This window comes from Sebastes fasciatus, chromosome 12, assembly GCF_043250625.1.
Source record: "Sebastes fasciatus isolate fSebFas1 chromosome 12, fSebFas1.pri, whole genome shotgun sequence".
NCBI lineage: Eukaryota > Metazoa > Chordata > Actinopteri > Perciformes > Sebastidae > Sebastes > Sebastes fasciatus.
The window spans coordinates 16,387,256-16,408,798 of NC_133806.1; the positions used below are offsets into that span (position 1 = coordinate 16,387,256).

At 40.2% G+C, this 21,543-nt stretch overlaps 2 protein-coding genes, 2 long non-coding RNA genes and 1 pseudogene across 4 annotated transcripts; 1 reads left to right on the forward strand and 4 right to left on the reverse strand.

Annotated features, from left to right (window-relative positions):
• Positions 1 to 2,636: 2,636 nt before the first annotated feature.
• LOC141778991 (uncharacterized) lies at positions 2,637 to 3,231 on the forward strand. The gene is made up of 2 exons (XR_012596169.1): positions 2,637 to 2,763; positions 2,829 to 3,231. It is a non-coding gene; the product is annotated as an uncharacterized LOC141778991 (long non-coding RNA).
• LOC141778989 (ictacalcin-like) lies at positions 2,887 to 4,546 on the reverse strand. The gene is made up of 3 exons (XM_074653588.1): positions 4,390 to 4,546; positions 3,359 to 3,495; positions 2,887 to 3,246 (listed from the first exon to the last, which is right to left on the reverse strand). Exons 2-3 carry the CDS (start codon positions 3,488 to 3,490, stop codon positions 3,121 to 3,123), a joined length of 258 nt encoding a protein of 85 aa, XP_074509689.1. The 5' UTR covers positions 3,491 to 3,495; positions 4,390 to 4,546; the 3' UTR covers positions 2,887 to 3,120.
• Positions 4,547 to 5,089: 543 nt separating this feature from the next.
• LOC141779844 (uncharacterized) lies at positions 5,090 to 6,071 on the reverse strand (annotated as a pseudogene).
• Positions 6,072 to 7,984: 1,913 nt separating this feature from the next.
• On the reverse strand, positions 7,985 to 9,631 carry LOC141778990 (ictacalcin-like). The gene is made up of 3 exons (XM_074653589.1): positions 9,487 to 9,631; positions 8,457 to 8,593; positions 7,985 to 8,344 (listed from the first exon to the last, which is right to left on the reverse strand). The coding sequence occupies exons 2-3, from the start codon at positions 8,586 to 8,588 to the stop codon at positions 8,219 to 8,221; spliced, it is 258 nt and encodes an 85-aa protein (XP_074509690.1). The 5' UTR covers positions 8,589 to 8,593; positions 9,487 to 9,631; the 3' UTR covers positions 7,985 to 8,218.
• A 9,715-nt stretch (positions 9,632 to 19,346) lies between these two features.
• On the reverse strand, positions 19,347 to 20,464 carry LOC141778992 (uncharacterized). Its single transcript, XR_012596170.1, has 3 exons — positions 20,324 to 20,464; positions 19,594 to 19,730; positions 19,347 to 19,485 (listed from the first exon to the last, which is right to left on the reverse strand). It is a non-coding gene; the product is annotated as an uncharacterized LOC141778992 (long non-coding RNA).
• Between the last annotated feature and the right edge of the window lie 1,079 nt (positions 20,465 to 21,543).

The following is a 21,543-nucleotide window of genomic DNA, read 5'->3' on the forward strand; positions in this document are numbered from 1 at the left end:
GAGGAGAAAAGATGGGTCTTGAGGCGGGACTGAAATAGGCTGAGCGAATCAGTCTCCAATGTGTTGTGGGAGGGAGTTCCAAAGCTTGAGAGCTGCCCTGGAGAATGCTCTCTCCCCAAAGCTGCGGAGGTTGGACTTGGGGTTGGAAAGTAGACCAGCTGAGGTGGATCTGAGGGACCGTTGGGGTTGGTAGGGGCAGAGGAGGTCAACGAGGTAGGGAGGAGCAAGTTGGTGGAGGGCTTTGTAGGTGAGGGTCAGGATTTTGAAGGTGATCCAGTGGTAAACAGGGAGCCAGTGGAGGTCTTTGAGGACTGGAGTGATGTGATGCCATGATTTGGTGTGAGTTAGGAGTCGGGCTGCTGCGTTCTGGACCAGTTGGAGTTCATTGATGGAGGTGGTGCTTATGCCGTAGAGGAGAGAGTTGCAGTAGTCGAGGCGGGAGGAGATGCAGGTGTGAATGAGCTTCTCGGCAGCAGGAGATGTGAGGGAGGGTTGGATCTAGGCAATGTTGCAAGGTGATAGAAGGAGATTTTGACAAGTTGGCGAATGTGGGGCTCAAGGGAGAGGGTGGGGTCAAATATCATGCCACGGTTGCGTGCCGGGGGGTAGGGGGAAACAGAGGTGCCATCAATGGTGAGTGTGGGGTTGTTGATTTTGCTGAGGGTAGATTTGGAGCCGATGAGGAGGAGTTCTGTTTTGTTGCTGTTTATTGTGAGAAAATTCTGTTGCATCCAGGTTTTCTATTGCAGAGAGGCAGGAGTTGATGTGGGAGGAGGGTGGATTGTGGGGGGAGTTGGTGCTGAGGTAAATCTGAGTGTCATCGGCATAGCAGTGGAAGTCCAGGTTGAAATGGCGAAGGATCTGACCAAGGGGAAATGTTCCAATATTAAAAAACATAATTAAAAAACATTATATGCGTGGTAAATTACATTGTTCGAATTACATCATGGCTTCCGGGGAGCCCCATTTTTCTGGGGTGGGAGGGTACTGTACACAGTACTGTACTTTGTTATTGTCATCTATAGTGGTTGTTTGCATAAAAACACATCATTCAAATGATTATGATTATTAAAATATTTGCTTTGATTAAAACAATCTTGGCAAGCTGCTTAGAGTTAGTGTCAGGAAGTTAAACAGGTCATAATTCTCTCTCCAATACAGGGGTGTCAGACTCAATTTCATCCCGGGCCACATCAGCATTATGGTTGCCCTCAAAGGGCCGGTTATAACTGTAAGACTATATAAATACTGTATATCTACTATTTATCATATTACATAATTGCCTCTGCATTCGATTATTATTGTTTTTTAGTAACAACTTAATTAATAACTAGCTCTGAAAGCAGAAGTCTAGAAAAAATTATTGCAAGCAGACATTCAAGTGTACAGCTATTGTACAATTTATTTAAAAAATGAGTTCAGTAACAAAAACACATGCTTGTGCATATATGCATGTACTTAGACACAAAAATACTGAATGTGGGCTCACACACACTCACTTTTCTCTGTGTTATTATAACATAGATCCCATGAATTTATGAGATTAAGAAACCCTCATCATTACTCATCCATCAAAGATCAACATTTTCAAGTGAATAGTAAAGTTCTTTTTTTTTTTACCATGACACAAATATTATCAAGCACTATTTATTACATTGACTTTGTTTAACTTTTTGGTCGCAGTTGAGAGGGGCAGAACTATGGTACAACAATGTGACAGAGTAGCTGTCACTGACGGTGGGCAGCGCACTCGCACACGCACGCACGCACGCACGCACGCACACAGACACACACACACACACACACGGCAAACATTTCTCCGCTCCCTTCCTAATTCACTAAGGAGTTAAAACACCTCGCGACATATCCCTCTCCCCTAAACTGTTTTTCAGTAGTGCGACCAATGGTGCAAACTTGATTGTTCTGCTGCTTCCTGTACGGATATGTTCACACAAACATTATTCTTTGACATTTTGGCGACCACGTGCCGCCGCTGGAAACTACTGATATTGACACACTTCAGTGCGCAGGTAACAAAATCGAGATGCATTGTGGGACATGTAGTTTATGGACACCGTACTTCTAAGCAAATGATATTCTTTGCCAGCTCTCGCAGACCACATAAAATGAGGTGCGGGCCTTGAGTTTGACACATATATCTATTTTATATTACTATGAAAACATCTCCTTCAAACACATCATGATAGTGTTGTAATTAATCTCCACCCAATGTCATTTTTCCTGAGCAGCGTTTGAATGCGTCATAATAATAAAACAATGGCACCTCCGTTAATGTTAGTAGCCCCATTATTTATTTAAGCAGGACTGTGCTGCCCACCGGTTGCTAACAGGTAACATTACTAACTCTCCTCCTGCCGATTTCAACACAGGTGTGTTGTTCACAGTGAAGCTTTATCAGGGCAAAAATAGGGTGCGTCCCGTTTTTTAGCTTCCTTCCAGACAAGCTAGCATGACATGGTTGGTAACAATGGATTCCTTAGTTTCTTTAGTACCATGGTGATTACCGCTTATACGGTTTGGAGCTGTATTTTATACATACATCACGCAAGCCACTCTTAACTCAGCCTTTTAAGGACCACATGCAGATGTACAGCTGTTTGCCTCTCCCTCAGTGTTATTTCCTGTGTAAAGCATCTAAACAGTGACATAATAGTGAACATTTACTGTATGGGATCGGTCCCTGAATGATGAGCTAAGAGACATTTTAGTTAACGTGTTAGCCTATATGAAAAGGCAAATCATGTTTTTAAAGATCATTTTAAAGGTATTTCGGCCTAGTAGATGTGCAGTAGAGAGGGTCAGCTGAGTTTGTACAATATCTGTAATTCATTTAGGGACACACACAAAGCATTCACAAAATGTAACAATGTTTATTTATGTTTCTTTATTAATCACTTCAATATCAGTGATACTCAAATTCAGTAGGTCCTCAAGCCTACATAATAATCCTCATCTGTATGTGTTTAGCCAAGTTTTCTTTCTCAGAACAAATGATAATGACATGTATATTTTATAGATGTGACTGTAAAACTGGTGCAAGTTGGATCTTCCATTTTTTTTAATTTAGTACAAATTTAGTTTTGAGGCAATGTGGCCGAATTATTGACCCTTGCACATCGAGCAGAGGGCTGCTACGAAAGTGACGTACTCCTGGAAATTAACAACACCATCCCCGTCGTTATCCAGCGCCTTGAAGAATTTGTCCACATCCCCTTTGTTGCTGGGCTAAAGAAATAAAAACAGAAGGAGAAGTAGTTGTAAGTAGATAGTAAATATAAAACATATGTCAAAGTGGCACAGCTCTCTATTGCAATAGTGCTACATCTTTTCTACTTACTTTCATATCAAGCTCTTTGTGGAGCAGTTCAGACAGTTCGTTCTTGGTCAAAGTCTTGCTGTCTCCGTCTTTTCCAGCGTACTTGTCGAAGACGTTTCCGAGGAGGGCCATTGCCTGTGGGAGCTGCGTCATGTTGGCTGGAACGAGAAAATAGTGTTGACTGTATATTCCAGTGTTTATTTATTAATTCATTTTACATGGCGGTGGTAATGCAGTACCGTGGTAATGATTCATGCTACATTTAAACACATGGGTTGGACTCTTGGTTGAGTAGCTTGTCTTAACAAGCATGATCTTAGATCAGGAATGTTACCACCCAACGCCCTTCCTCATTAGTCTCATGAATAGAACAGAATTATTTTAAAAATGCATTCAGTACAAACTCAGATTTTCCTTCTCTCTAAATGTTGCTCGTTTGTTGCCTTGTCATATTTTCTGTGTCCCTCAGGGCTATTACTCCATTTCTAGTGACCATTGGTTTTAAACAAGAGACATGATCAAGCGCTGTATGGGTGGTGCAACAGAGAAGCAAATTGGTAGTTTGGTGTGGCATTCAAGTCTGCATTTTTCTAAAACAATTCAAGGCATCTAATTGCTGCTTGCCCATTCACTTTACTGGTTGTTTCTTCTCAACGGCTTTGGCTCGGCTGTACCGTTATACACTGTCGTGACTCACTACTTTTCACATCCTCAGTTGCCCCACCCTACTGCATGCCTTTTTAAAAGAACTTTTCATTGTTTTTTTCCCCCCAGAATCCCTTTTAGCTTTCATTTCCTGAATTCCAAACCAACTTCACATCTGTCGCCGTTATAACATTCAAATTAGAATTGGTATAATCTTACATTATATTTACAACTTAACTCTATTTACACGTAGCACTCCACACAGTACACAAACCACACCCAGAAGCTGATTCATGCATCTCATACCACATCATGCTACATATCAGGTATCAAGTATTTAGACAAATGAAATCCAAAATAGTTAATGCTGTATTTCAAAAAGGATTCATGAAAATATTTCCACTCACCAGAATTGTATGATAACTTTGAGTTGTTGAGATGGTGGAAGAGAGGGATTTGTGAAGAGAGCACGGACACAAACCTTTTTAATCAGAGGTTGACACACCCTCTTCCCAAGTCCCCACCCCTCTTGATGTACTTTTTTCTTTCTTTCTTCTCTCCAGAAAAAAGTACAAATGTGAAAATGACAATGCTGCAATGTCCTCTTTCTTACTTTCTCTCTGACATAAAGTCCCCTTTCATACCAGTACTACGGATGTGGGAAAACTACAAGTCTACATATAAGGATGCTCATGCAAATAGATGATTGCATGTCATGTAATAGTAAGTAATGGTGGTCAATATAATCTCTTTTCACGCCGCATGATGAGGGGACATCAAATCCTCTAGATCAGGGTTTCTCAACCTCTTGTAACTTGAGGCTCACTTCTGATTGTTCAAAAATGTAAGTATTAAAAGTATATATTTTTTCTGCCACTCAGAAATTTTATCTGCCACTTTTAAAGGATCGGCGATAAACAAAGGAATAACATTTTAGATCTGATGTCATTAATAATAATAATGATAATAATAAATTTGACTTATATAGTGCTTTTCAGGGACTCAAAGATGCTGAACACTATAGAGGGGAAACGGTGTGGGACAAACAGCAGAGGAACGACACACACAGGCGCACTCTCACACGGACAAATGGATAAGGGGGGGGGGCTAGGAGTAGGCAGAGGAGAAAAGATGGGTCTTGAGGCGGGACTGAAATAGGCTGAGCGAATCAGTCTCCAATGTGTTGTGGGAGGGAGTTCCAAAGCTTGAGAGCTGCCCTGGAGAATGCTCTCTCCCCAAAGCTGCGGAGGTTGGACTTGGGGTTGGAAAGTAGACCAGCTGAGGTGGATCTGAGGGACCGTTGGGGTTGGTAGGGGCAGAGGAGGTCAACGAGGTAGGGAGGAGTATGTTGGTGGAAGGCTTTGTATAGGTGAGGGTCAGGATTTTGAAGGTGATCCAGTGGTAAACAGGGAGCCAGTGGAGGTCTTTGAGGACTGGAGTGATGTGATGCCATGATTTGGTGTGAGTTAGGAGTCGGGCTGCTGCGTTCTGGACCAGTTGGAGTTCATTGATGGAGGTGGTGCTTATGCCGTAGAGGAGAGAGTTGCAGTAGTCGAGGCGGGAGGAGATGCAGGTGTGAATGAGCTTCTCGGCAGCAGGAGATGTGAGGGAGGGTTGGATCTAGGCAATGTTGCAAGGTGATAGAAGGAGATTTTGACAAGTTGGCGAATGTGGGGCTCAAGGGAGAGGGTTGGGTCAAATATCATGCCACGGTTGCGTGCCGGGGGGTAGGGGGAAACAGAGGTGGCATCAATGGTGAGTGTGGGGTTGTTGATTTTGCTGAGGGTAGATTTGGAGCCGATGAGGAGGAGTTCTGTTTTGTCGCTGTTTATTGTGAGAAAATTCTGTTGCATCCAGGTTTTCTATTGCAGAGAGGCAGGAGTTGATGTGGGAGGAGGGTGGGTTGTGGGGGGAGTTGGTGCTGAGGTAAATCTGAGTGTCATCGGCATAGCAGTGGAAGTCTAGGTTGAAATAGCGAAAGATCTGACCAAGGGGAAATGTTCCAATATTAAAAAACATAATTAAAAAACATTATACGCGTGGTAAATTACAGTGTTCGAATTACATCATGGCTTCCGGGGAGCCCCATTTTTCTGGGGTGGGAGGGTACTGTACACAGTACTGTACTTTGTTATTGTCATCTATAGTGGTTGTTTGCATAAAAACACATCATTCAAATGATTATGATTATTAAAATATTTGCTTTGATTAAAACAATCTTGGCAAGCTGCTTAGAGTTAGTGTCAGGAAGTTAAACAGGTCATAATTCTCTCTCTAATACAGGGGTGTCAGACTCAATTTCATCCCGGGCCACATCAGCATTATGGTTGCCCTCAAAGGGCCGGTTATAACTGTAAGACTATATAAATATATCTACTCTTTATCATATTACATAATTGCCTCTGCATTCGATTATTATTGTTTTTTTAGTAACAACTTAATTAATAACTAGCTCTGAAAGCAGAAGTCTAGGAAAAATGATTGCAAGCAGACATTCAAGTGTACAACTATTGTACAATTTATTTAAAAAATGAGTTCAGTAACAAAAACACATGCTTGTGCATATATGCATGTACTTAGACACAAAAATACTGAATGTGGGCTCACACACACTCACTTTTCTCTGTGTTATTATAACATAGATCCCATGAATTTATGAGATTAAGAAACCCTCATCATTACTCATCCATCAAAGATCAACATTTTCAAGTGAATAGTAAAGTTCTTTTTTTTTTTTACCATGACACAAATATTATCAAGCACTATTTATTACATTGACTTTGTTTAACTTTTTGGTCGCAGTTGAGAGGGGCAGAACTATGGTACAACAATGTGACAGAGTAGCTGTCACTGACGGTGGGCAGCGCACTCACACACACACGCACGCACGCACACAGACACACACACACACACACACACACACACGGCAAACATTTCTCCGCTCCCTTCCTAATTCACTAAGGAGTTAAAACACCTCGCGACATATCCCTCTCCCCTAAACTGTTTTTCAGTAGTGCGACCAATGGTGCAAACTTGATTGTTCTGCTGCTTCCTGTACGGATATGTTCACACAAACATTATTCTTTGACATTTTGGCGACCACGTGCCGCCGCTGGAAACTACTGATATTGACACACTTCAGTGCGCAGGTAACAAAATCGAGATGCATTGTGGGACATGTAGTTTATGGACACCGTACTTCTAAGCAAATTATATTCTTTGCCAGCTCTCGCAGACCACATCAAATGAGGTGCGGGCCTTGAGTTTGACACATATATCTATTTTATATTACTATGAAAACATCTCCTTCAAACACATCATGATAGTGTTGTAATTAATCTCCACCCAATGTCATTTTTCCTGAGCAGCGTTTGAATGCGTCATAATAATAAAACAATGGCACCTCCGTTAATGTTAGTAGCCCCATTATTTATTTAAGCAGGACTGTGCTGCCCACCGGTTGCTAACAGGTAACATTACTAACTCTCCTCCTGCCGATTTCAACACAGGTGTGTTGTTCACAGTGAAGCTTTATCAGGGAAAAAATAGGGTGCGTCCCGTCCCGTTTCCTTCCAGACAAGCTAGCATGACATGGTTGGTAACAATGGATTCCTTAGTTTCTTTAGTACCATGGTGATTACCGCTTATACGGTTTGGAGCTGTATTTTATACATACATCACGCAAGCCACTCTTAACTCAGCCTTTTAAGGACCACATGCAGATGTACAGCTGTTTGCCTCTCCCTCAGTGTTATTTCCTGTGTAAAGCATCTAAACAGTGACATAATAGTGAACATTTACTGTATGGGATCGGTCCCTGAATGATGAGCTAAGAGACATTTTAGTTAACGTGTTAGCCTATATGAAAAGGCAAATCATGTTTTTAAAGATCATTTTAAAGGTATTTCGGCCTAGTAGATGTGCAGTAGAGAGGGTCAGCTGAGTTTGTACAATATCTGTAATTCATTTAGGGACACACACAAAGCATTCACAAAATGTAACAACGTTTAATTTTGTTTCTTTATTAATCACTTCAATATCAGCGATACTCAAATTCAGTAGGTCCTCAAGCTTACATAATAATCCTCATCTGTATGTGTTTAGCCAAGTTTTCTTTCTCAGAACAAATGATAATGACATGTATATTTTATAGATGTGACTGTAAAACTGGTGCAAGTTGGATCTTCCATTTTTTTTAATTTAGTACAAATTTAGTTTTGAGGCAATGTGGCCGAATTATTGACCCTTGCACATCATGCAGAGGCTTACTACGAAAATGACGTACTCCTGGAAAGTAACAACACCATCCCCGTCGTTATCCAGCGCCTTGAAGAATTCTTCCACAGCCCCTTTGTTGCTGGGCTAAAGAAATAAAAACAGAAGGAGAAGTAGTTGTAAGTAGATAGTAAATATAAAAAATATGTCAAAGTGGCACAGCTCTCTATTGCAATAGTGCTACATCTTTTCTACTTACTTTCATATCAAGCTCTTTGTGGAGCAGTTCAGACAGTTCGTTCTTGGTCAAAGTCTTGCTGTCTCCGTCTTTTCCAGCGTACTTGTCGAAGACGTTTAAGAGGCTGTCCACTGCCTGCATGAGCTGCGCCATGTTGGCTGGAACGAGAAAATAGTGTTGACTGTATATTCCAGTGTTTATTTATTTATTCATTTTACATGGCGGTGGTAATGCAGTACCGTGGTAATGATTCATGCTACATTTAAACACATGGGTTGGACTCTTGGTTGAGTAGTTTGTCTTAACAAGCATGATCTTAGATCAGGAATGTTACCACCCAACGCCCTTCCTCATTAGTCTCATGAATAGAACAGATTCTTTTAAAAATGCATTCAGTACAAACTCAGATTTTCCTTCTCTCTAAATGTTGCTCGTTTGTTGCCTTGTCATATTTTCTGTGTCCCTCAGGGCTATTACTCCATTTCTAGTGACCATTGGTTTTAAACAAGAGACATGATCAAGCGCTATATGGGTGGTGCAACAGAGAAGCAAATTGGTAGTTTGGTGTGGCATTCAAGTCTGCATTTTTCTAAAACAATTCAAGGCATCTAATAGCTGCTTGCCCATTCACTTTACTGGTTGTGTCTTCTCAACGGCTTTGGCTCGGCTGTACCTTTATACACTGTCGTGACTCACTACTTTTCACATCCTCAGTTGCCCCACCCTACTGCATGCCTTTTTAAAAGAACTTTTCATTGTTTTTTTCCCCCCAGAATCCCTTTTAGCTTTCATTTCCTGAATTCCAAACCAACTTCACATCTGTCGCCGTTATAACATTCAAATTAGAATTGGTATAATCTTACATTATATTTACAACTTAACTCTATTCACACGTAGCACTCCACACAGTACACAAACCACACCCAGAAGCTGATTCATGCATCTCATACCACATCATGCTACATATCAGGTATCAAGTATTTAGACAAATGAAATCCAAAATAGTTAATGCTGTATTTCAAAAAGGATTCATGAAAATATTTCCACTCACCAGAATTGTATGATAACCTTGAGAGGTTGAGATGGTGGAAGAGAGGGATTTGTGAAGAGAGCACGGACACAAACCTTTTTAATCAGAGGTTGACACACCCTCTTCCCAAGTCCCCACCCCTCTTGATGTACTTTTTTACCTTATTTCTTTCTTTCTTCTCTTCAGAAGAATGTGCAAAATGTGAAAATGAAAATGCTGGAATTTCCTCATTTTTGTTTCTTTATTGGTCACTTCAATATCAGTGATACCCAAATTCAGTAGGTCCTCAAGCTTACATAATAACCCTCATCTGTATGTGTTTAACCAAGTTTTCTTTCTCAGAACAAATGATAATGACATGTATATTTTATAGATGTGACTGTAAAACTGGTGCAAGTTGAATCTTCCAGTTTTTTTCATACAAATTTGTTTGAAAAAGTTTTGAGGCAATGTGGCCGAATTATTTAGTGCCGCAAATCACGATGAGGGCTGCTGCAAAAGTGACATACTCCTGGAAAGCAACAACACCATTTCTGTCGCCATCCAGCGGCACTTTTGAAATCTCTGCGCTAAATGAAGGAATACAATTTTAGATCTGTAAAAATATTGGCAACAGAGGTCAAGGGACCCCTTTGAAAATGGCCACGCCAGTTTTTCCTCGCCAAAATTTTGCGTAACTTTAGAGCGTTACTTAGCCTCCTTCCAGACAAGCTAGCATGGAGCAGAGAATGAAGACTGGAGTTGAGAGCAGAAGCAGTCACCAACTAGCTGACTATCATATAGTCATGCACCCTGACCCCATGATGCTGATTCAGCATTCCCAGTATTGTTCTTCTAAGGTTTATTCAACTTCTTCAATCAACTATTTCTTCCGTTCGTTTTTTGGCCTTTAACTAGTCCCGCATACTTTTAGCTACAGAAACCGTTCAACTATCAAAATATTCAGCTCTTTAAGGACATTACTGCTATATCTTGACTTGTTTCAACTATTTATACTTTTTAAAATATTAAGGTTTTTTCCACATTTGTTTTACAATGTAACTCAATGGAGAAAATCTTCAAATCCTCTTAAACCTACTCCACTTTGAAATGCTACTGCTTCCGCATACTTTCAGCTACAGACTTCATTTAAACTTTAAACGGGTTACAAGTCTTTGAACTATTAAGCTATGATTCAGTTTTTTGATAACTTTTACAGATTTTCATTTATCGCAGTTTACGTTTTATGAAATTTTCAGACCATTTCAGATTTTATAATGGGTGTGTATTGCGTGGATCGTTAAGGGCTAGAGCACGGACATCATCGTTAGAGTGGAGCAGAGCTTAAAAATCTTTTGAGAATTATCCAAACAAATTGCTACCTAGCCCACAACCTCCACTCCTTATACACAATTAATACATCAAAACGTAGGTATTTTTGTCTTCTTTCAGATGATGTGCCCATTTAAGCAATAGGTCTTACAGTTTGGGATTTATCTCCTTCAAAGCACCAAGAGATCCCTTCCTCTCTCTCATCCGCTGCAATGTTAATTCACCTCTAAAAGTCTGGAACAAAAACTCAGCAGTGGAGACTTTTTAGACTGCCAGTGCTCAGTCATTTTTAACTTTATCCACACAACTGACACGTCAACATCTTTATCAAAGTCTTGAGGTGCTCAAACTGAAGAGATTTTAGCTATACAACGTATAGTTTTTAACTGAGGGGGTCTTTTTCAGGTAGTACCTTCTCTGTGTTTTCACCAGTCATTCCCAACCATGACTCAGCACTTTCAGACATAAACAGGTATTTCTGACTGGCTGATTTGACAGCAATCTCTGCCTGTCTCTGATTGGTGCATTGCGCTTAAGCTCTTTTTAAACTGTAGAAGTTTAATTTCTATTTAAGCCTATACAGTTACTGTCTGCCTGATCAGTCTCTGCCTCTCTGATTTAAAAGTACCTCTGTCTCTGTCTCTCCCTCTCTCTCTCACACACACACACACACACACACACACACAGAAGGTAACTGTATCTCAACAGGGAACTCAGGACAAGTTTTTTTTTCAAAATAAAATCTCTATAGAGTAACTCTATCTACTATATTTTGTCTAACGACTTACAATCTTAAAAGTTCTAGCTGATGCTACTACTACAACTATTATTGATACTACTACTGTTGCTGCTGCTGCTGCTACTACTACTACTACTACTACTACTACTACTACTACCGCTACTACTATTACTACTACTACTACTGTTACTGCTACTACTACTACCAGTGATGTTACTGCTACCACTACTGCTACTATTACTACTGCTCCTGCTGCTGTTCCTACTGCCTCAACTACTACTATTACTACTACTACTGCTCCTGCTCCTTCTGCTACTACTACTAGTACTACTACTACTCCTGCTCCTTCTGCTGCTACTAATACTACTACTACTACTACTACTACTACTACCGCTACTACTATTACTACTACTGTTACTGCTACTTTCCACCCAAGTACCACTTTCTGTGTAACAACTTATAGATTTTAAAGGTTCAATCAGTGAAAATACTATTTCTGTCCAAGCACTTATAGTTTTAAAGGTTTATTTCACCCAATATTTCTCTCTCCCTCTCCCTCTCTGTCTCTGTTTGTGTTTAGCAATGCAGTTCATCTGTCTGATATACATAAAAAGCATTTCTTTGTTCCGCCTATTCAGGAAAATTCAAATTTACCACTTTTGACAGTATTACAGTTTAGCTTCCAGCTTTTCTAACAATGTATTTAATCTTCTAGGGTTTTCAGCAGTGCAGTGCAATGCATTTGAGTTGTCAGCATTCCCATGCATTTTCAGCAGGAAATGCATTTTCTAGTTTCTGTTGTTGTTGTATATCTTCTTGTATATTGTATATCCTTGTAGCCCATATGAATATGGTTTCAGGGCATTACTGTAAAAGAGTTTAATGCTCAGTCAATTATACCTGAATAAACAATGGTTGATGGTGATGATGACATCCAAGTCTTTCATACCACATAATAACCCATCTTCATCTGTATGTGTTTAACCAAGTTTTCCTTCTCAGAACAAATGATAATGACGTCTATATTTTATAGATGTGACTGTAATAGTGGTGCCAGTAGTATCACTCAGTTTTTTTCATTGAGTACAAATTAAATAAGGCAAGAAAGTTCTGGGGCAATGTGGCCAAAGGATTTATTCTTTGTTACTGACCATCGTGTAGAAGTCTACTACAACAGTGAGAAACTCCTCGAAAGAAACAACACCATCATCGTCGGTATCCAGCTTGCTCATCAGACTGTCCAATGCAGCTGTGCCTCTGGGCTAAAGAAAGAAAAACAGAAGGAGTTGTAAGTAGATTGTAAAACATAAAACATTTGTTAAAGAGGCATTATCAGCTCTCTATTGCAATAGCGCTACATCTTCTCTACTCACTGCGTCAGGAAACTCTTTGTAGAGTATGACACAAAGGTCTCTCCTGGTCAAAGTGTCTGACTCTCCTTCGTATCGAGCGTACTTCTTGAAGTTGTCCTTGAGGAGTGCCATTCCTTGTGAGAGGTTTGACTTGTTGGCTGGAACGAGAAAATAGCGTTGACTGTGTTTTCCAGTGTTTATCTATTTACATGGCGGTGGTAATGCATTAATGTATTGCAGTTGGATGAGCAGCTTGTTAAGATCAGGAATGTTACTGCCCAACACACTTCTTCATTTGTTTCATGAATAGATCTGATTATTTTAAAAATGCAGTCAGTACAAGCTAAACCAGATTTTCTTTCTCTTTAAATGTTGCTCTTTTGTTGCCTTGCCCCTCAGTGGTTTTCTTCTGAATGGCTTTGGCTCAGCTCTGTCATATTCTGTCTTCACTCTCAGTTTTTTTCCCCAGAATTCTTGGTTGCCTTAATTTACTGAATTGCCATCAAATTCACTATTGTCGCTATTTTAATAATCAAATTAGAATTGTTATAATCTTACCATAGATTGACACGTTAATCCTATTCAGTGATACTCAAATCCATCAAGCCTACATAATAACCCATCTTCATCTGTATTTGTTTAACCAAGGTTTACTTCTATGAACATGATAATGACATGTACTGTATATTTTACAGATGTGACTGTAATACTGGTGCAAGTTGGATCACTTAGTACAAATTAAATAAGGCAAGAAAGTTCTGAGGCAATGTGGCCAAAGGAGTCATTCTTTACTGTATATCAGATGGACGTCTTCTACAATAGTGAGAAACTCCTTGAAAGTAACAACAGCATCACGGTCGGCGGCCAGCTGGCTGAACAAATCTTCCACTTCAGCGTTGCCTTTCTAAAGAAAGAAAAACAGGAGTTGTTAGTGGATTGTAAAACATAAAACATTTGTTAAAGAGGTATCCACAGGTCACCATTGCAATAGTGCTACATCTTTTCAATTTACTGCATCACGAAACTCAGTGTTGAGCAGCAAAACAAGTTCTGTCTTGGTCAAAGTGGTATTGTCTCCTTCTAGTATAGCGTATTCATTGAAGGTGTCGACGAGGAGGCCAAATGCATCTTGGAGCTCTGGCATGTTGGCTGGAATGAAAAAATAGAAAATAGTGTTGACTGTTTACTCCAGTGTTTATTTATTTATTCATGTTACATGGCGGTGGTAATGCAGTAACGTGGTAATGCTTCATGCTACATTTAAACACATGGGTTGGACTCTTGGATGAGCAGCTTGTTCAGATCAGGGATGTTACCGCCCAACACACTTCCTCATTTGTCTCATGGATAGATCTGATTATTTAAAAAATGGATTCAGTACAAACTAAAAGTCTTATTTTGTTCCTCTCTAAATGTTGCTCTTCTGTTGCCTTGTCATCTTGTCTCTGTCCCTCAGTGGTAAATACTCCATTTCTGAATTGGTAGTTTGGTGTGACAGGCAAATCTCTAAATGTTTCTGAAACAATTCAGAGCATCTAATCGCTGCTTGCATTCACTTTACTGGTTGTTTCTTCTCAACACACTATTGTCGCTATTTTAATATTCAAATTAGAATTGGTATAATCTTACAATAGGTTGACATGTTAATCCTATTCACACGTAGCACTCCACACAGTACACAAACCACACCCAGAAGCTCATCATGCTACATATTATGTATCAAGTATTTAGATAAATTCAATCCAAAATGGTCAATGCTATATTTTAAAAAACATTTAAAAAAATTTTTTCCACTTACCAAAATTGTACGATAACTTCGAGAGGTCAAGATGGTGGAAGAGAGGGATTTGTGAAGAGAGCACCGACACAACGTCCTTAAATGCAGGTTGACACACCTTCTTTTCAAGCCCCCACCCTTCTTTCTGTCTTTTTTCTCACATAAGCCCCTTCCATACCAGTAATACCAGTTTGGGAAGTATTGTTATGTAATGGTGATCAATATTATCTTCTTTCAGTCTGTACAATAAGGGAACATCAAATGCTCCTGATACATGGATATCCATAACCTGCAAAGACTTTTCTTTTTAACTCAACCTGAAAAAGAATATCTGTTTTCTTATTTCAGTGTAAATGTTGACTCTAAATTACAGAATAATTTCCTTTATAGTCAAACTAGCACAGCTGGTTTTGCAAAGGTCATCGTCCCAGGGTTGTAATACATTACTGCACGCAATAACCCTGACAGGCATTCTATAGATAGAGTTGGTAAAAGGAAAACCAACTTGTAAATCGACATATCAATGTCTTTATTTTTTTGTTGTTTAAAATCTGCACTATTAATTGGTGAATATTGCTTTTTATTTCTTTGATTTAGATCTATTTCAGTTGATGTTTGCATTGATTGTTGTTATTGTTTATTTTCCAGTCAAATGTCACTTAGTGAATTACTTTTCAACTATTTGAAAGACCTCCATGCATCCGTTGAGCATTTCTACCATGATGCCGCTGAGATGGTCGTCCTTCTGGCAGGTTCTCCCATCTCTGCAGAGGATTTCCGAAGCTTTCTTACAGCGACCGATTGGTTCTTGGTCACCTCCCTGACCAAGGCTCTTCTTTCTATTTCACAATTATTGAGGCCACTGCGCTCCTGGGAACACTGGTTTTATACCCTTGCCCTGATCGATGTCTCACCACAATTCTATCACGAAAGTGTAGGTGTGCCTTCCTAAACTACGTCCAATCAGTTCAATTTGCCACAGGTGGAATACAATCAAGTTGTAGAAGGATAATTAAAGAGGACCTATAATGCTTTTGTGTTTCTCCCTTTCCTTTAGTGTGTTATACAGGGTTTTTCCTGCCTCAAAATGAGGCGGAGGTGGTACCATCCTGACCTCGGACCATCTAAGGGGGTCGGCATGCTCCCAACCAGCTGCTACATTAAAGTGATGAACACATTCTTTTGGTACTTTATGTAGATTTTGATGCTAATACTGTTATACTTTAGTAACATTTTGAATGAAGGACATTTACTTGTAACAGAGTATTTTTACACTGTGGTATTACTTTTACTTAAGTAAAAGATCTGTGTACTTCTTGCACCACTAAACCACCAATCTAAAAAATGTAGTCATAATTGGTAATAATTGGTTGTCACACCCACAAAGCATGGTAAACGAGACGGGCCTGTGTTTCAAGACGGGTGGATTGCACATCGCCGACACCTGTGACACTGACAGTTGCGCCCGGAGCAGGAGGCCTCTCCCTCCCCGTGGGAAAGACGGCACATCAAGCACTAGTCAACGCCCCTGCAGAGCGTGAGACACTTTCGCCTTTCTGAGCCGAACTAGTGCAGTGTGCGGACCGTCGCAGAGGAAATGCGCCCGGCGAAGGCAAGCCAGCCCACCTGTTTAGAAGTGTAAATAAACTCAGAAAAAAAAGTTCGGAAATTTGTGTTTGGTCGATTATTTCTCTCGTTACAATGCAAATTGGCATTGTGTTTTACATCGTTGGAAAGCCTGTTTATTTACCTTTACAATGATGTCCAACCTGTAAGGGTCATGCATTTGTGGGACGAGCAGCACAGCTGATTATGTGGGTAGCGCCCAAGTAAAATTTGCCAAAATTCTCTGCCAATGGTAAACAGTGTGTTCTCCTGTTGGTATTGACTCTTGTTTTGAGTTGTTTGGTGGATTGGATGATTGAGTCAATCAGTAACAAGGAAAAAACAAGACATAATGGCAATTTTACACTTTATTCATTTAATACACCGTCAGGAGCCTCAGTAGTAGTGGAAGATCCATACGCAGCAACAACAGCCTGGCACCTCCTCCTCATGCTGGTCACCAACTTGGTCACACGTTGCTGTGGGATGGCGTTCCATTCCTCAACCAGGATTCGTTGCAGGTCAGCCAGCGTGGTGGTGTGTTTCCTCAATGATGTCACTGGCAAAACAAGACTTATCATCATTGAAGGCCATCTCAATGCAGTGAGATATCGGGATGAGATTCTGCAGCCAGTGGTGATCCCATATCTCCACAATCTGACACCTAACTTCATCCTCCAAGATGACAACGCTCGCCCCCACTGAGCCAGGGTTATCACAGACTACCTCCACAATGTGGGAGTAGAGAGAATGGAGCGGCCTGCCAAGAGTCCAGACCTCAACCCAATACAACACTTGTAGGATCAGCTTGGGCGTGCTGTACGTGTTAGAGTGACCAACACAACCACGCTGGCTGACCTGCAACGAATCCTGGTTGAGGAATGGAACGCCATCCCACAGCAACGTGTGACCAGGTTGGTGACCAGCATGTGGAGGAGGTGCCAGGCTGTTGTGGCTGCATATGGATCTTCCACTGCTACTGAAGCTCTTGACGGTGTATTAAATGAATAAAGTGTAAAATAGCCAATATGTCTTGTTTGTTCCTTGTTACTGATAGAGAGTTCAATCATCCAATCCACCAAACAACTCAAAACAAGAGTCAATACTAACAGGAGAATACACTGTTTACCACTGGCAGAGAATTTAGGCAAATTTTTCTTGGGCGCTACCCACATAATCAGCTGTGCTGCTCATCCCACAAATGCATGATCCTTACAAATTGGACATCATTGTGAAGGTAAATAAACAGGTTTTCCAACGATGTAAAATACAATGCCAATTAGCATTGTAACAACAGAGAAATAATCCACCAAACACAAATTTCCAAACTATTTTTTCGGAGTTTATATATTCGGTTTATTATGAAACTGTTAAGGCACACATGTAGAGGTAGATGGAGCGTTTTTCACAAACGCAGACTGCCGCTTTCAACGGCATTTATAAACACCATCTGGCGATATAAAACTATAATAAAACATTGAACGACGGGGAAAAGGAGTTTTGTTTACTTTGGTGACTTTTTTCAGTGGTTGCAAAGACGTTACCAGCAGAAACCCTTTTGCTCCTGCTTTGCTGTCGTCCAACTGAAAACAGACGGCTTGTCTCTTCTTTGGCAGTTTTGGCAGCACCTTTCCTGGTTTACTGTGCTGGTTACAGTATGTTACAGCGCCACCACAACGGCGTAATGCCGCAATTGCAGTTACAAATGACAGAAATCCTCCAAGTGTAATGCTTGTTAGAAAATAGTGTTTTCCATGAAGACACTCATCACAGTGTTGTTGAGAGCTGGAGGCGGGGCAAAATTTGACAGAGCCTTTGTAATTCTCTATGCAGGAGGAACCCTGGTTATATCGTTTATTGTGCATGTAAAAGGTCTGCAAAGTTAAAAAGCCCAAAGTCCATGCCAAAGGGAGTCACTCTCCCCCACAGAAACACTGCTCCTGAACTGCCTGAAACACCTTGATTGAAGTCCTGCATGTTCTTCTGTAACGTGATGATGTCACAAATTACAACAATTGCATAATACCTGCCTAGCAGCTAGTTTGGCACGCCTTCAAACAGTTTAGTTCTTTAATCAATCACAACAGTGGGCCAGCTGACCAATCAGAGCAGCCTGGGCTTTTTCAGGAAGGGTGGGGCAGGAGTTCAAACAGAGCATTTCAGACAGAGGGTGAGAAAAGGTGCTGCAGCACAGCCAGTATGAGAAAAATAAAACGTTTTTTGAACATTAAAGCATGTAAACATGTTCTAGTAGAAACCAAAAATACAAGTATGTGCCAGATACTAGGCATAATAGTTCCTCTTTAAAGCAAACAGGATGCACCTGAACACAATTTGGAGAGCCACAGCAAGGGGTCTGAAGGAGAGATTTCAGTTTTTGATTTTTAATACATTTGCAAAAGATTCCAAAAACATGTTTTCACTTTGTCATTATGGTTTATTGAGTATAGATTGATGGGAAAAAATGATATTTTATCTATTTTGAATTATCTACAACACAATAAAGTGTGCAAAAAGTGAAGGAGTCTGAGTACTTGAAGCTACATGGATACCCATAACCTGTAAGGATTTTTAAAATTAAACTCAACCTGATTTCGGGGGAAATTTTGACTATAAGTTTGAGAATAATTTCTTTCATTAGTCTAACCCAGCTGGCCTTGCAGGGTGGATCCCAGGTCTATAGTAAACTACTGAATGCAATAACCCTGACAGGCCATATTGGCAGCCATATTGTCATAAGAACTAGAAAGCATTTATGACAACATGCACCAGTGCTTTAAATGTACCTGACTATAATTTAGGGTACTGTTATTGACTTTATTATAGCTTTTTACACCACTAATTTGATCTCAGAACTGCAGTTACTCGTTAATTTGTCTCCTCTGACATTTAGAATCAGTGATACTCAAAGTGGGCACATTTCAAATCCATCAAGCCTACATAACAACCCATCTTCATCTGTATTTGTTTAACCAAGTTTTCCTTCTCAGAACAAGATAATGACATGTACTGTATATTTTATAGGTGTGACTGTAATACTGGTGCAAGTTGGATCACTTAGTACAAATTAAATAAAGCAACAAAGTTCTGAGGCAATGTGGCCAAAGCATTAATTCGTTACTGAACATCAGGTCGAAGTCTGCTACAATAGCGACAAACTCCTTGAAAGTAACAACACCATCACGGTCGGCGTCCAGGCTGCTGAACAAATTCTCCACTTCAGCTTTGTCTTTGGGCTAAAGGAAGAAAAACAGGAGTTGTAAATAGATGGTAAAACATAAAACACATGTCAAAGAGGCATCCACGGCTCTCCATTGCAATAGTGCTACATCTGTTCTACTTACTTCGCCAGGAAACTATTTTTTGAGCAGGTCAGCAAGACCGCTCTTGTTCAAAACTAGTTCGTCGTCATGAGTGTGCTCGTCGAAGGTTTGCATGAGGAGTGACCATGCCTGTAGGATCCTTGATGGATCCATGTTGGCTGGAACAAGAAAATAGTCCTGTGTTCATATTATTTATTCCTTTTACATTGTGGTGGTAATGCAGTAATGTGGTAATAATTCATACTACATTTAAAGACATGTGTTGGACTCTTGGTAGAGCAGGACCTTGTTGGACCTTGCCCCTCAGTGGTTAATACTACTTTCTAAATTGTTGGTTTGATGTGACAAGCAAATCTCCGAAGCAAGTTTCTGAAACAACTCAAGACATCTTGTCGCTGCTTGTCTACTCACTTAACTGGTTGTTTCTTCTGAATGGCTTTGGCTCAGCTCTGTCATACACTGTCTACACCCACTAACTGGTTTTCGCCAGAATTCTTTTTGCCTTCATTTTCTGAATTCCCACCAATATCACTGTTGTTGCTATTTTAATAATCAAATCAGGATTGTTGTAATTTTACCATATGTTAATCCTATTCAGAGGTAGCACTCCACACAGTACACAAACCACACCCAGAAGCTCATTCATGCATCTCATCATGCTACATATTATGTATCAAGTATTTAGATAAATGCAATCCAAAATGGTTAATGCTGTATTTCAAAAAGGATTTTAAAATGTAGTTCCACTTACCAAAATTGTACGATAACTTCGAGAGGTCGAGATGGTGGAAGAGAGGGATTTGTGAAGAGAGCATCGACACAAATATTTTTAAATGCAGGTTGACAAACCCTCTTTTCAAGCGCCCACCCCTCTTTCTGTCTTTTTTTCCCACACGTAAACCCCTTCCAGACCAGTAATACCAGTTTGGGAAGTAATGTTATGTAATGGTGGTTAATATTATCTTCTTTCAAGCTGTTTGATAAGGGAACATCAAATGCTCTTGATACATGGATATCCATAACCTGTAAAGACTTTTCTTTTTAACTCAACCTACAAAAAAAAATTCTTGGTTTTCTTATTTCAGTGCAAACATTGAAGTTTGCACTGAAATAAGTTCCAGAATAATTTTCTTTATAGTCAAACTAGCACAGCTGGTTTTGCAGAGTACATCGTCCCAGGGCTATAATACATCACTGCACACAATAACCCTGACAGGCATTCCATGGGTAAAGACACTTAATACAAACACTAACATTATGCAGTATGTTACACACAGCTCTGACTTGTCATATACTGTACATGCCACGGTTGAGGCAAAAGAAAAAGGAAAACCAACTTGTAAATGGAAATGTCTTTATTTTCTTGTTTAAAATCTGCACTATTAATTCCATGCATCCGTCGAGCATCTCTACCATGATGCCGCTGAGATGGTCGTCCTTCTGGAAGGTTCTCCCATCTCTGCAGAGGATTTCCGAAGCTTTCTGAGAGTGACCGTTGGGTTCTTGGTCACCTCCCTGACCAAGGCTCTTCTTTGCATCTCACAATTATTGAGGCCACTGTGCTCCTGGGAACACTGGTTTTATACCCTTGCCCTGATCGATGTCTCACCACTATTCTATCGAAAGTCTCCAGAGAGTTCCTTGGACGTCATAGCTTGGCTTTTGTCCTGACATGTGAATTGAGGGACCTTATATACACAGGTGTGCCTTCCAATCAATTCAATTTGCCACAGGTGGAATACAATCAAGTTCCAGACACGTCTCAAGGATAATTAAAGCAAACAGGATGCACCTGACCCCAATTGGAGAGCCACAGCAAACGGTCTGATTACTTATGTAAATGAGAGATTTCAGTTTTTGATTTTTGATACATTTGCAAAAGATTCTAAAAACATGCGTTCACTTTGTCATTATAGGTTATTGAGAGTAGATTGATTGGCAGAAATTATTATTTCATCCATTTAAAATTAA